Consider the following 13,429-nt stretch of genomic DNA (forward strand, 5'->3'; position numbering starts at 1 on the left):
TTTGAGGCTGCAGTGAGCTTTGATGACACCACTGCACTCCAGCCTGGGTGATAGAGCCTATCTCAAAAAACAAAACAAAAAGTCCCAAATACTTCTTTAGCACCTGGGACATTCCAGAGTATGCCAGGAGCCAGGGTTACAGCAAATACTAAAACCCTGTGGAGCTCGTGGACCGCTGGGGCAGATGAACAGCTAACTCAACCGAGTGGGAGGAATTCTGACCTGCCCTCACTCCTACCCTATGCCATGTTCCTGGGAGCCACAGCAACAGTTCCCACAAACATATGACTAAGGATCCGAGTGTTTGGAGCAGAAGGGCTTTTTGAAATCTAAGATCCCAACTTCCTTCTAGAAAACTGAGACCTCAGAGAGAAGGGACTTTTCCTGGGTCACAGAAGCAGGGTGGGGAAGGTGACAACCTACTGTCCTGACCCAGAGTCCTTTCCTTTTCTCTCCTCAATAGTGAGGACTATTCATTTCCTTTTGGCTTTGAAATGTGGGCCCAGAAATCTTGGTGTGTGTGTGTGTGTGTGTGTGTGTATGTGTGTGTGTGTGTGTGAGAGAGAGAGAGAGAGAGAGAGAGAGGGAGAGGGGGGAGAGAGATTGCATGTAGGGGCGGGGTGGGGCAGGGACTCCTTGAGGTAGGGCATGAAGGCAGTTGTCTTGGTTCCCTTACTGCTGGAGGCCTGGGGAGCCTGTTCACTGAATCTGAAACGTCTGGAATCCTTTGCTTTCTGAATCTTCTGACCAAGAGAGGCTGATAGCTTCTAACTTAGCATGTTAGATCTTCAGCAGCAGCCAGACTTAGGTTCAGTTCTACTGTTTACCAACTGGGTGACCTCGGATAAGGTGCTTAACATCTTGGGCCCTAAATTCCTCCCCAATAAATGGGAACAACAACAGAATCCATCTCCTAGGATTGATGGTGAGCACCTAACACATAGTTTCGCTAGGTAAGGGACAGCCATGTTTCGTGCAAAATGGATTGTCAATGATCATTTGTTGGTTAGTTTCTGAGCCAAAACACTTTGTGTGCCTGTATCTCATTCAAATACCACCATTTCTCTGTGTGGCAGGTACTATTATCATAAGGCACTTAACACTAATAGCACATAGTAAGTGCTCACAAAAAGCTATTAGTGAAGGCTCTTCTGTCTTACAAAAGAAAAAGAGCATGGAGAGGCGCTTTGTAAGGTTCCGCACAAGTTTGTGCTGTAATCTTTACGTCGCCCTTTGTGGTCATATCCTTTATTTATTCTTCTTTCTGAGCTGCTGTGATGGTCCCTTAGTTACCGTGACCATGGAAACACGGCCGCCGTCCCGGATTGGACCGTTCGCGGGCTCCCTCTGGAGGCCACCTTCAGGTCCTGCCGACTGACGACGGGGAGAGCTTTTGAGACAGGCGAGAAGGGAGTCGGGAGTTGTAGGCGATGGGCGTGGCTGCGGTGGAGCGGTGCACGCCGGGAGTTGTAGTTCGCGGGCGAGGCGGTTGGCGGCCCCCAAGCGGAGCTCGGGCTTCACCCGGATGGCGGCTGCCACGCGCGGCTGCCGGCCCTGGGGCTCACTCCTCGGGCTGCTCGGGATGGTTTCGGCCGCGGCCGCCGCCTGGGACCTGGCTTCGCTGCGCTGCAACTTCGGAGCTTTCTGCGAATGCGACTTCCAGCCCGACCTACCAGGTAGGAGTAGGAGCCAGGGAGCCCGGAGCCGAGGGGCGGGCGGACGCAGGAGCGTCGGGAACCCGGGCCGCAGCGTGCCCCGGCCGCAGCCGCTGTGACCAGGAGTGTGGAAACGGGGGGCGGGACCCGCGGACGGCCGGGGCCAGAGGCGGACCCAGCTTCGAGGGTATCTGAGAGCCCCGAGTGCAGACCTGATGCGAGGGTTTGGGGGTGCCTGCTGGGGCGCAGGCCGGCCTGCCAGGATGAAGAGGCCTTTGACAGCAGAACGCTTAGGAGGAGGTATCAGGCCTCCACGGAGCGGACTGGCAGTCAAGGGCGAAACCTGCTTTGAGGGTGGCAGGGGTCTGGAGCACACCCTGTTGACAGCTCGCTCTTGCTCAGGGCTGAGCAAAATCTAGAGAACCGTCTGGTGGGGGCGCTGCCGAGCTGAGCCAGGCCTGAAGGTGGCTGTTGCTACCAGAGACCCCAGGGTCCCCAAGCCATGTACACAGACAATTTGGACAGTAAGAACACTGGAATCCGGGGGGTGCAGAGGCGGCCCTGGAGTAGGGGCTGTGGCAGTTAGCGGGGACCCGGCTGCGGTGGCTGCGGTGGCTGCGGTGCCTGCGGGGCTGACGAGAAGCTACTAAAGTTCCTGGAGAAGCAAAGTAGAATTTCCTAAGAACATAGTGGATGGAGAGGAGAAAACCTATGGTGGCTGTGAAGGCCCTGATGTCATGTATGTCAAATTGATATCTTCTGATGGTCATGAATTTATTGTAAAAAGAGAACATGCGTTAACATCAGGAACAATAAAAGCCATGTTGAGTGGCCCAGGTCAGTTTGCTGAGAACGAAACCAATGAGGTCAATTTTAGAGAGATCCCTTCACATGTGCTATCAAAAGTATGCATGTATTTTACCTACAAGGTTCGCTACACTAACAGCTCCACGGAGATTCCTGAATTCCCAATTGCACCTGAAATTGCACTGGAACTGCTCATGGCTGCGAACTTCCTAGATTTTTTGTGTTTTTTTTTTTATTTCAGCATATTATGGGGGTACAGATGTTTAGGTTACGTATGTTGCCCTTGCCCCCCCAGAGATTGTTAAATAAAATAAATTATAATAAACTTAATTTTTTCAGTATTTAATACCTGTAGTTCAGTTAGTAGTTTTTTCCTATATAGCATGTTGCCTGTATGCAAGTGAACTATAAAGTTCATTGCAAAGCAGATTATCTTCTGGTTTTTGCATAGCAATCAGCGTGGAAATTTGTTTGCTACATCAACAAATTAAGGACATTTTCATAAACAAATATGCCAATTCGTAGGTGGTTTTGCCTTATCCTTTGAATGTGACTTTTAAAAGTAGAGCAATGATGATACAGTAAATGCTGAAATTTAGACATAAATGAACACATACTATAGGTAAATAATGGGGTTAAGTATTTTTATGTTTTTAGTGTTTTTTTTAAAAAAACTATTCTGATCATATAGCCGCTATTAGCATTACTAGAGTTATGCAAATAATTGCATTATAAACATATTTGTAACTTAGCCAAAACATTGATTTTTGTAACTCTTCAAGAATAAGAGTTGAAATTTCTTATGTCTTTCGATAAACTGCAGTATTGTTTAAGCATATCTTGTGATTTTGTTTATTGCTACAATTTAAGAACTTTATTTAAAAGCAATTTTGAAAAGTTACTAGGTACAGCTTATGAAGCAATAACTAAACCATAGCTGGATGGTCAACAAGTAAACTACATGACTTTACAATGCTTGCGCATTGTGCATTTTGGACAGTTCAAAGTACTGTATTTTCATTGACTATAAAGCTTCCTTTGCAATTTTCATTCTTTATAGTCCCTTGTGATTATACTTCCAATTGTTTAAATGTGTTTTAAAAGACTCACTATGACCTTTATGTAGATCTTAAAAGCTAGGTTTTTCTGAACTGTTCCAGTCTTCCTCCATCCAATTGGGATGTTATAAAATGTAGAGAGAAATGGTGAAAATCTTATAATATACTTATAGTACATGAATTATCTTCCATTAATTAAAATATGTCCCAATAAATATGATACCCATAATTAAAGGGTCTTCTACTGAAATCATACTCACAAGCAAGTCATTCAGCTTTTATATTAAGCAGGCAAAAAAACAGTTGAAAAACTATGACAGAGCATCTGCATAGACACGGGAAAAGCAGCGTTGGAGATGGGTTTAGTATTGTCTGTATCTTAGTAGTAGAACAAAGTCATTTTATGTTCTATAAATTTAAGACTTCAGTTTATTTTTTCTTCAAGACTGGCTTAATATGGACTAGCTCTTCTGGAAACTGCAAAAACCATAAATAAAAGTAATTTTTCCTGTTAGACTACCTAAACATTGTACTTTTCAGCTTATTGAAAGCAGTTAAATATAAATTGCATATTTTTAGTAACTTCTTCAGATATGCTGGTACATATTTTAGTATAGAAGATTATTTATCAAGTATGAGAATTCTGCCACTTGGTGACAAATAACACCAATTATAAACCTAAATGGTGATTTCAAAAGTCAAGGTGATAGCTAGAAATAAAGTGTAACTTTGACCAGGTTTTTTTATTGTTTATAACTATTCTTTCTGTGGCATTGACCAGCTTTTTTTTTTATTTTATTTCAGCATATTATGGGGGTACAGATGTTTAGGTTACTGATGTTGCCCTTGCCCCCCCCCCCAAGTCCGAGTTTCAAATATGTCCATCCTTCGGGTGGTGCGCATTGCACTCTTTGTGTATGCAAATACCCGTCCCCTCCTCCCTCCTCCTCCCTGACCAGCTTTTTTTTTTTTTTTGAGACAAAGTCTCACTCTGTTGCCCAGGCTAGAGTGCCGTGGTGTCATCCTAGCTCACAGCAACCTCAAACTCCTGGGCTCAAGCGATCCCTCTGCCTCAGCCTCCCGAGTAGCTGGGACTACAGGCATGCGCCACCATGCCCGGCTAATTTTTTCTATGTATTTTTAGTTATCCAATTAATTTCTTTCTATTTTTAGTAGAGACGGGGGTCTCGCTCTTGCTCAGGCTGGTTTCCAACTCCTGAGCTCAAACAATCCGCCCGCCTTGGCCTCCCAGAGAGCTAGGATTACAGGTGTGAGCCACCACGCCCGGCCCCCCTAACCAGCTTTTATAGGTTACTTTGTGTTAGATCCACAAGTAACCTTAAATTTAAGACATTAAAATAAAAAACTGAAACAAAGTTTAGGTAAACCTGTATATCTTGAAGCAAATGGTACTTGCATGTTAATAAAGGCTGTATTGACTGAAAAAAAAAAAAAAAAGGACACAGGAATCCCAGACTAGGTTCCAGACACGACTGCCACCTTGAACCTGTGCCTTGGTGGGATGTGTCCTCAGCTCTTAAACCGTCCTTCTATGGCCCTAGGACTGGAGTGTGACCTGGCCCAGCACCTGGCCGGCCAGCATCTGGCCAAGGCGCTGGTGGTGAAGGCACTGAAGGCCTTTGTGCAGGACCCGGCTCCCACCAAGCCGCTGGTCCTGTCCCTGCACGGCTGGACCGGCACCGGCAAGTCCTATGTCAGCTCCCTGCTGGCGCACTACCTCTTCCGGGGTGGCCTCCGCAGCCCCCGCGTGCACCACTTTTCCCCCGTCATCCACTTCCCGCATCCCAGCCACATCGAGCGCTACAAGGTAAGCTGGGCATGTCCTGGACAGGGCTGGCCTGCGCTATAGAGTGTTAGACCCTTAGGGAATGAGCCCTGAGCCCAGACAGGGGAGTCACTTGCTCCAGGCCACATAGCCAGTTGGAGCTCCAGCCCTCAGGACTCATTCTGCACAAAGCTTGGGAAAGAGCCATTCTACCTGGCAGGGAGTTCTCTCGTTCTTGGGGGGCAGTAATAGTACCTACCTGCCAGGACTGTTGGGAGGGACATGGGGTAACTGCAGGTATTGTTTATGGAGCACCTGTTTGTCAGACAGTCTGCATTGTCATTTCCCTGTAAAGCATTTGGCACCAATTTGTGGCACACAGTAAGCACTCAGTAAATATTAGCTCTTACTACTGCTGTGGATTGCAAGGTGCTTTCAAAGCTGATCTGTTTCAGCTGTCAACACTGCAGGGAAGGTTCAGGAAGCAGGAAGGAGCCTTCCCTTGTATAGAAAGCAGCAGTGTCATGGAACAAGCCTCGAACAGGGAGGTGGGAGGCCCGGGTGTGAGTCCCTGCTCTTCTGCTGACTGCCTGCGGGACTTTGGGCGGGTCTCTGCCCCTCTGGGGCCAGAGTTTCCCCACGCGTCTCATTAAGGGGTTGGTACTCTCTGGGAGACCGTATCTCCCTGGGAAGGGGGTTAGTTCTTGGCTTGGGAAGAAGTCTGGGGTTGGGGGACTATCTCCAGCCCCCTTGAACTCCCCTCTCTCCCCTTCAGAAGGATCTTAAGAGCTGGGTCCAGGGGAACCTCACTGCCTGCAGCCGCTCGCTCTTCCTCTTTGATGAGATGGACAAGATGCCCCCGGGCCTGATGGAAGTCCTGAGACCTTTCCTGGGCTCCTCCTGGGTTGTGTACGGGACCAACTATCGCAAAGCCATCTTCATCTTCATCAGGTGGGGCCTGGCTTTGCAGTGGGCACAGTGCGGGGGATACTTCTCAGAGGTCCAGCTATACAGCCTTGGCCTGTGCTCCCAGTGGAATACTTTCCCTGGGCCCATGCTCTCACTGGTGACATTGTCACTGAAGGTGGTTCACTTCCCCTTTGACATTCTCAAAGCCCTTTCTGGGTTCGGTTTTTTTGATTCTTGCCAATTTTTTGTGGAAGCCATTCCAGGTGGAGTTTTCCCTCTTCTGTGGCCAGGAGGACACAGGCCTGGGAAAAACAGGACTAGAGTTCTTGTCCTCTAGTCGCAGCTTTCACAGTCCTAGCTGTGTTTCCTTAGGCAAAATTCTTCACCTCTCTGAGCTTCTGTCTCCTCTTCTGAACAGCAGGGCCAATATTAATGCCCCATTGTCCTCCTGGAGGCTGGGTGAGAGAAAGTCAGTTAAGGGACACAAAAGTGTTTTGTGAACTATACAGTACATGGCACACATAGGTGAATTACAGGGGTCATGGCTGTGGATACAAGAACCAGAAGGGGAAGTGGCATGTTTCCAGTGGGTTTGGCTCCTCCCAGCTCTGAGCTATGCTCCTAGGTTGTGTTAGGTGGCACCGGGGAAGTCAGGGCCAAATCCTGCCCTTTACTAGTCCTTGTCTGAGTCTCAGCCCCATGGTTGTAGCAACACTGGTGGTGAGCAGATCAACCAGGTGGCATTGGAGGCATGGCGCAGCCGCCAGGACCGTGAGGAGATCCGCCTGCAGGAGCTGGAGCCGGTCATCTCCCGGGCTGTGCTGGACAACCCGAACCGTGAGTGCGGCTCACCCCATCCAGGGTGGATTCACACCCAGACCTAGTGGGCCAGCTCCCCTGGTTGGGCAGGTTCTCCCGGGGTCTGATGCTTTGCCCATTGACCTGGTAGCTCTGAGCCCAGCCTTTGGCGCTCCCCGCTCTATGACCTTGGGTGAGTCTTAAACCCCTCCGAACCCTACGTCCAGAAGGTGGCTGGGAGGATGGAGGCCAGCATTGTGCTTCCGCTGTCCCTGCGGAGGCACGGGGGAGCTGGCTTCTCGCTGCCTGTGAAGCACAGGGTCTTCTCCCCACCCGCCCTTCCTGCAGATGGGTTCTGGCACTCGGGCATCATGGAGGAGCACCTCCTGGACGCAGTGGTGCCCTTCCTCCCACTGCAGCGGCACCACATACGGCACTGCGTGCTCAATGAGCTGGCGCAGCTGGGCCTGGAGCCAAAGGACGAGGTGGTCCAGGCCGTGCTGGACAGCACCACCTTCTTCCCTGAGCACGAGCAGCTCTTCGCCTCCAACGGCTGCAAGACCGTGGCTTCCCGGATCACCTTCTTCCTCTGACTCCCTGGGTGGCATTCTTGCTGTCCTCTACTGACCAAGCATACAGGAAAGGCCTGGGGCGTCTGTCAGAGGGACCCTTGTCCCAAGCCTCCTGGATAGTGGGACCCAGAGCACAAAGTGAAGATGAAGAGGGCTGTTGCCCAGCCCAGGGCACAGAGGGCCAGGAAGGGCCCTGGCCTCTTAACTGCTTTGAGGGCATCTTGGCCTTTGCTGCCTTCCCCAGGGAAACCCCTGGTCACCCCAGAACCTCACTGAGCCTTGACCTCCCCTCCCCAAGCCTGAGCCTCCTTACTGTGAATTGTAACTCAGGGACTGCAGCTCGTGGCGGCTACCTCCTTCCTCGGTCTGTTACCGGCCCCTTGCTCAGGCCCCTCCGCTCTACCCACACGCTGTGTCCAGCATCAAGCCAGGCTGGGACTTCTCAATTTCTATGAATGGAGGGACTCAAGCTGCCAGCTGGGCCTGGTTTTTGAAGTTTTTAATTTTGTAAACGAGAACAAGTATAATAAACTTGGCCATGGGACCAGAGGCATGTTGGTTGTGGTTTCTAATGGCTCTGGAAGGAGGCAGCTTTGCTGAATGCCAGTGTGGGGGGTAGAATCGCCCCCCTCCCCAGCAAGAAGTGCGGGCTCAGTGGCCCCTCAGGGAGCATAATAGCTGCCAGTGTCCTGACCAGCCTCGGTTTTGCTGTGGCTCTGGCTCGGCCTCTGGGTGGTCTTGGCTTTGCTGGGAGCTGGGCTTGGTCCCCAGATGGACTCAGCATTGCTGGAACTTGAGCTTGTGCTCTGGCTCCAGCTCCGGGCAGTCTCAGCCTTGCTGAGCCTCTGGCTCTGGCCCTGGGTGGCCTCAGGCTTCCTGGGGCTCCAATCTAGGTCAAGGGAAGCCTTGGTCTTGCTGGAACTTCGGATCAGTCCCCAGCCCTGGGTGGCATCAGCTTTGCTGGATCTGCAGCTCCAGCCCTTGGACTTTCTGAGCCTCTGCCTTGGGCTCTGGGTGGCCTTGATCTTCCTGGGCCTCCGACTCTTTCCCTGGGTGGCCTTGGTCTTGCTGGGGCTCCTGCTGGGGCTCCTGCTGGGGCTCTGCTTCTGTCCCTGAGTGGCCTTGGTCTTGCTGGGCCTCTGCCCCTGGCCCTGGGTAGCCTTGGCTTTTCTGGGGCTGTGGCTCAGGTGCAGGTCCTCCCTGTTGTTTCTGGAGTCTGAGGATTGAGTCTTCAGGAGTGAGGAGTCGGAGAATGTCACAGCGGTAGCAGAGGTGCTCCTATACTCCTCGCAGGTAGTTGACGTCTCCATCTCCGAGGTGCTCATGATCCTCACTGGGAAGGGTGTGCCGAGAGCACCCATCAGCCCTGCCCCGCCTCCCCTGCACAGCTCCAGAAAAAGGGGCCTCCAGGTCTCACCCTGGCCTACATCCCTAAAGCTTTGCGCGGCCAAAGGTAAAGAAAGGGCTGGTGGACCACAGCAGCCCAGCCTGCCTCGGCTCCCCAGGCCGTGAGGTGGGCTGGGGCTGTGAGATGCCTGAGGGGGACGATGCCCAAGGACCCCCCCCCTTGCCAAGGCCTGGCCTCCACTCCCTGGCTGCCCCTTGCCCTCTGTGCTCCTGCCACATAAACAGACCATAGGCTCTGGGCCCGTTCCCCAAGCAGTGCCCTGCTCCACCCATCCCACACCTGGCCAACCCCTGCTCTTCCTTCAGGTCCTAGAAGCCTCTTTTGGCCCCCCCAAAAGGAGGCTAAGTGCACACAAAGGCCCCCGGGCTTCCCTTGCACTGTCTTCCACACTATCTCCTGCTGTCTCATCCCCTGCATGCCTTCCTCCTTTTACAGTCGACTTAGAGCTCATGCCCCAGGGCGAGGACTGTGCCAGTCATCCCTGTCCCGAGTGTCAGGCACAGGTCTGGCCCAGGGCATTCTGCATGTGTTGGATCGCACCAGATGAAGGAGGGGGCCTGGGCACCACCATTTCCTCCCTACCAAGGACTGCGCACACTGGCCCTGGGGACCAGCTTTTTCACTTTTGTCTCCTCCAGGTGGGTGCCCGGCCGAGTTGTGGGGAAGAGCGTCTCAGAAGTGCACAAGGCTTGTGGGCTTATTTCAGGGACAGGCCCGGGAGGGGAACAAGCATGAGCAGCAGCAACGGTGATGTGCCTAGGAGCAAGACTCAGCCTCCCTGTCCTGTGCCGGGCATCGTCCCACTGAGTCCCCGCCACCACCTGCAAGATTGGGATTGTTCCTCCTGCTCTGGAGCCATGTGCCAAGGCCACACAGCTAGAAACAGCAGAGCCCAAATTCACACCCAGGCCAGCTATCTCGGACCCCTGGCCTTTGACCATTCTGCTGCTTGGGCTCACTTAGGCCTGGCAGGAGCACCAGGGACTTACAGCCCAAGGCGGAGCCTGAAGAGGTCTCGTCGAGGTAGCTGTCCGACAGGGACGTCACCTTGTCCGGTTTCTTCTCCTGCGGCAGGAAACAGACCGGGCAGTCCAGACCGTGGGAGGCCCCAGCAGCCACAGTTCTGCAAGGCCAGCAGGCGCTGGGGCCCTGCAGCGGACAGGGATGGCCCTCCCGAGCTCGGCGCTCCTCAGCGGCACCAGGTTGAGGGTGGGTGGGGTGCGGAGGAAGGGGAGGACCACGCTGACAGGCGTGGTGCCATGAAAAAGGCGGTGTGCAGGGGGCTGCCAAGGCTTAGTGCTCCCACCTATGAGACGGAAATTAGTTCGCGTGTGGGACGGGCTTCTGTGACCACACGGGCTGTGCCCTGGGGCATGGTTACTGAGGACATGAGAGTCCCCATGCTCGACCTCGTCTCATCCCCTCACCACCCGGGAGAGGGAGAGGAGGCCACTGCTGTTAGTGACCACCTCACAGACCAGGAAACCAAGGCTCCGTGCACCTGAGCAAACTGCCCAGGGCCACTCGGCTAAGAAGCAGAGAAGCCAGGTTTGAATCCAGGTCTGCTGGACTCCTGGGTGCGTTCACACCGCAGGCAGTGAGGGACGCTGACGTGCCCTAGGCACCAGCTGGGCACTGGGCCCTGTGCTCTGGGCTCGCACACTTCAGCGAGGGAGGGAGCCCGGGGTGACTCAACGAGTACACAGAGGGAAGTTCTGTACTTTCGTATTTATTCTGCTGTGAGCTAGAAGGAAGGGCTAGCACTTTCCATTTATGGCAAGGGACCCTAGAATTCCATTTACTTCAATTGCATTAAGTCTCCTTTGAACATAAGTGTACTTGCTGTCTGTTAGCAATAGAATAGAGAAATACGCTGTTCACGGACGGACGGACTACTCTACAGTAGCAAGAAGGAGCAGGCTGCTGCCACGCGCAGTGACATGGATGATTCGCACAAATGTAGCATTTAGTGAGAGGAGCCAGAGACTGGAGGCGCACGTGTTTGTCCATTTACTCGAAGGAAGAAACCCGTGTGTGGCACTAGGAATCAGGACAGCCTGTTGAGGGGCTGCAGGAGCGGCTGAAAGGGGCACCAAGGGGCTTCGGGGGAGCTGAGAATGTGTCCTTTCTCGAGCTGGGTAATGGCATTATGGCCGTATTCGGTTTGTGAAAATTCATTGGCCCGGTCACTGAGGATTTGTATACTTTTCTATGTTTACGTTACATTCAGTAAAAGGTTTTTAGAAACAAATTTAAGAATTAAGAAAATTCTGGCACAGGTGGCTAGTGTACCCAGCAGAATTCGTGAAGGTGACCATGGGCAAAGTGTGTGAAGCCTCCCTCTGAGGGTCCATGTCCTCACGTACCCTCCCCCAGGAGCACCCCTTGCTGGTAGCATCTCCATCTCACAGCAAGATGTCCCTAGCCCGTCACACAGCTGAGGGGTAGCAGAGCCAGGCCTGCAAGCCTGTAGCTGGCCACATCCCTCGGCCCTGGGCTGGGTACACTCTGCCCAGACCCCGAGGGTCCCAGGCCTTGGTGTGTTCCACTGACCTTTTCTTTTTTTTTTTTGAGACAGTCTCACTCTGTTGCCTGGGCTAGAGTGCTGTGGCATCAGCCTAGCTCACAGCAACCTCAAACTCCTGGGCTCAGGCAATCCTCCTGCCTCAGCCTCCTGGGTAGCTGGGACTACAGGCATATGCCACCGTGCCCGGCTAATTTTTTTTATTTTTAGTTGTTTGGCTAATTTCTTTCTATTTATAGTAGAGATGGGGTCTCGCTCTTGCTCAGGCTGGTTTCGAACTCCTGAGCTCAAACAATCCGCCCGCCTCGGCCTCCCAGAGTGCTAGGATTACAGGCGTGAGCCACCGCGCCTGGCCCAGATGTGGGTTTGACCACTAAGCTGTGGGACCTTGGGCAAGGGAACTGCCTGCTCTGAGCCTTCCTCTCCTCATGGGTGAATTGGGGGAGGAGTGATAATGTTACCTGTTTTGTGGGGTGGTGAGGAGGTTTAGAACCCCACCTGGCATGTGGTAAATGCTCTGGCATTAGCAGCTCTTATTATTATCAAGCCAGATTTCTTTTGGGGATGGGGAGTATCTTCAGGTGGCCAGGGGTATAGAGCCTGGAGCCCACTCTCTTGGCCCCGCAGGCACCCACCTTCGGTTGCTGGGGGTTGAGAAGGAGGACAGTGGCAACATCCTCGCAGGCCCCAAAAATGTTCTGCAGGAGCTGCCGGCTCTTGGCCCGGTACAGGTAGTACTGGGCCTTCTGGGGGTTGTGCTGGATGGCCACCGAGAAGTGGTCCTCCGCCTTCTGGAACTGCCTGCAGGACAGACACAGTGGGCCCCGGGCTGCCATGAGCTGGGCCACCTGGGGGGAAATGGCAGCTTCTGGATCCCACTGAGGAGTTAATGGAAAACCAGGCTGGGCTGTGCTCCCCCCACCACACCCCTCCGTTTCCTCCAGCTATGCCCTTAAGGGACCCAGCATTTGGATACTGGTGTGAAACCCCAACATAAGTGAATATTTTTATGATCTTGGGGTAGGGAAAGCCTTTTTGAGAATGTTGTAAACGCAGCAGCTAAAATGAAAAAATTAATTTGACTAGGATTAAATTCTAAGTTATTGAGTAGCAAAAACACCCCAAAGAAAAGCAATATATAGGGAAAATACATTTTGCCATATCCAGCAGACAATTAGTTAATATTCTTAGCCTGCAAAGAACTCTTAATAACTGAAAACATTTAAATTTTTTTTTTACTTAGAAACTGGCCCCTGAAAAAAATTTTAATGAGCAATTTTTTTTTTTTTTTTTTTAGAGACAGAGTCTTGCTTTGTCACCCAGGCTGGAGTGCAGTGGTGTGATCATGGCTCCCTGCAGCCTCCAACTCCCAGCCTCAAGTGATCCTCCTGCCTCAGCTTCCCAAAGTGCTGGGATTACAGGCGTGAGCCACTGCACGCAGCCTTAATGAGCAATTTAATAGCAAAATGGGCAAAAGATTTGGGCGGGCCATAATGTCCAATAAACACACAAAAGATGCCAAACTGCACTAGCAATTTAAATGTGCAAAGTTTGTGAGAGAGCTTTTTTTTTTTTTTTTGCCTATTAGATTAGCAGAGTTGAAAAATAGTCTTAACACCGAGTGCTGGGGAGATGTGGGGAAATCAAGGCTCTCTTTTCCTGGGGGAATTTTACATTGATTCAGTGTTTTTGGACAATTTGATATTATTTATTAAAATGTTAAATGTTCATATTCTTTAACCCAACAATCTAACCTACAGCTTTACCATTATGAATGCACAAAAGCATATGTCCTGGGTGCTCATGACAGCATTATTTATAATAAAAAACTGAAAACAGTCCAAATATCCATCAGTAGAAGATTGTCTAAAGAAATCAGTTGTCCATCCACAGAGTGGAATACTACACAAAC

General features: G+C 51.6%; 3 protein-coding genes and 1 pseudogene across 6 annotated transcripts in view; 2 read left to right on the forward strand and 2 right to left on the reverse strand.

Annotated features, from left to right (window-relative positions):
- Positions 1-1,450: 1,450 nt before the first annotated feature.
- TOR2A (torsin family 2, member A) lies at positions 1,451-8,175 on the forward strand. 3 transcript variants are annotated; one of them, XM_012639822.1, is made up of 5 exons: positions 1,451-1,676; positions 5,083-5,348; positions 6,082-6,257; positions 6,925-7,052; positions 7,362-8,175. In XM_012639822.1, the coding sequence occupies exons 1-5, from the start codon at positions 1,526-1,528 to the stop codon at positions 7,604-7,606; spliced, it is 966 nt and encodes a 321-aa protein (XP_012495276.1). In that variant the 5' UTR covers positions 1,451-1,525; the 3' UTR covers positions 7,607-8,175. The 3 variants fall into 3 exon arrangements, with proteins under 3 accessions (XP_012495276.1, XP_012495278.1, XP_012495277.1); XM_012639823.1 differs by having other exon boundaries at positions 1,478-1,676; positions 6,085-6,257; XM_012639824.1 differs by lacking the exon at positions 6,925-7,052 and having other exon boundaries at positions 7,362-7,464.
- Positions 2,230-4,475, forward strand: LOC105806503 (annotated as a pseudogene). Its single transcript, XR_001137271.1, has 2 exons — positions 2,230-2,684; positions 4,384-4,475. The product of XR_001137271.1 is annotated as a transcription elongation factor B polypeptide 1 pseudogene (transcript).
- Positions 8,176-8,247: 72 nt separating the features above from the next.
- Positions 8,248-10,395, reverse strand: LOC105806522 (tetratricopeptide repeat protein 16-like). The gene is made up of 3 exons (XM_012639653.1): positions 10,375-10,395; positions 9,983-10,058; positions 8,248-8,918 (listed from the first exon to the last, which is right to left on the reverse strand). The coding sequence occupies exons 1-3, from the start codon at positions 10,393-10,395 to the stop codon at positions 8,248-8,250; spliced, it is 768 nt and encodes a 255-aa protein (XP_012495107.1).
- A 1,664-nt stretch (positions 10,396-12,059) lies between these two features.
- Positions 12,060-13,429, reverse strand: part of LOC105806523 (tetratricopeptide repeat protein 16-like) — an 8,967-nt gene continuing 7,597 nt past the window's right edge. Inside the window, exon 10 of the mRNA XM_012639654.1 lies at positions 12,060-12,318. Coding sequence (XP_012495108.1) covers positions 12,060-12,318 — 259 coding nt within the window. The remainder of the gene's footprint in view (positions 12,319-13,429) is intronic.

Source organism: Propithecus coquereli, unplaced genomic scaffold, assembly GCF_000956105.1.
Source record: "Propithecus coquereli isolate 6110/MARCELLA unplaced genomic scaffold, Pcoq_1.0 Scaffold142, whole genome shotgun sequence".
Classification (NCBI taxonomy): Eukaryota; Metazoa; Chordata; class Mammalia; order Primates; family Indriidae; genus Propithecus; species Propithecus coquereli.

Excerpts from the sequence above, each read along its gene's own strand:
- LOC105806522 (XM_012639653.1), bottom strand. The coding sequence starts at position 10,395 with ATGGGGACTCTCATGTCCTCA. Across the intron at positions 10,059-10,374 it reads TGGGGACTCTCATGTCCTCA|GAGAAGAAACCGGACAAGGT; the intron begins GTAACCATGCCC and ends TTCCTGCCGCAG. Across the intron at positions 8,919-9,982 it reads TTCAGGCTCCGCCTTGGGCT|TGAGGATCATGAGCACCTCG; the intron begins GTAAGTCCCTGG and ends CACCCTTCCCAG.
- TOR2A (XM_012639822.1), top strand. The coding sequence starts at position 1,526 with ATGGCGGCTGCCACGCGCGGCTGCCGGCCCTGGGGCTCACTCCTCGGG. Across the intron at positions 5,349-6,081 it reads GCCACATCGAGCGCTACAAG|AAGGATCTTAAGAGCTGGGT; the intron begins GTAAGCTGGGCA and ends TCTCCCCTTCAG. Across the intron at positions 6,258-6,924 it reads GCCATCTTCATCTTCATCAG|CAACACTGGTGGTGAGCAGA; the intron begins GTGGGGCCTGGC and ends CCATGGTTGTAG.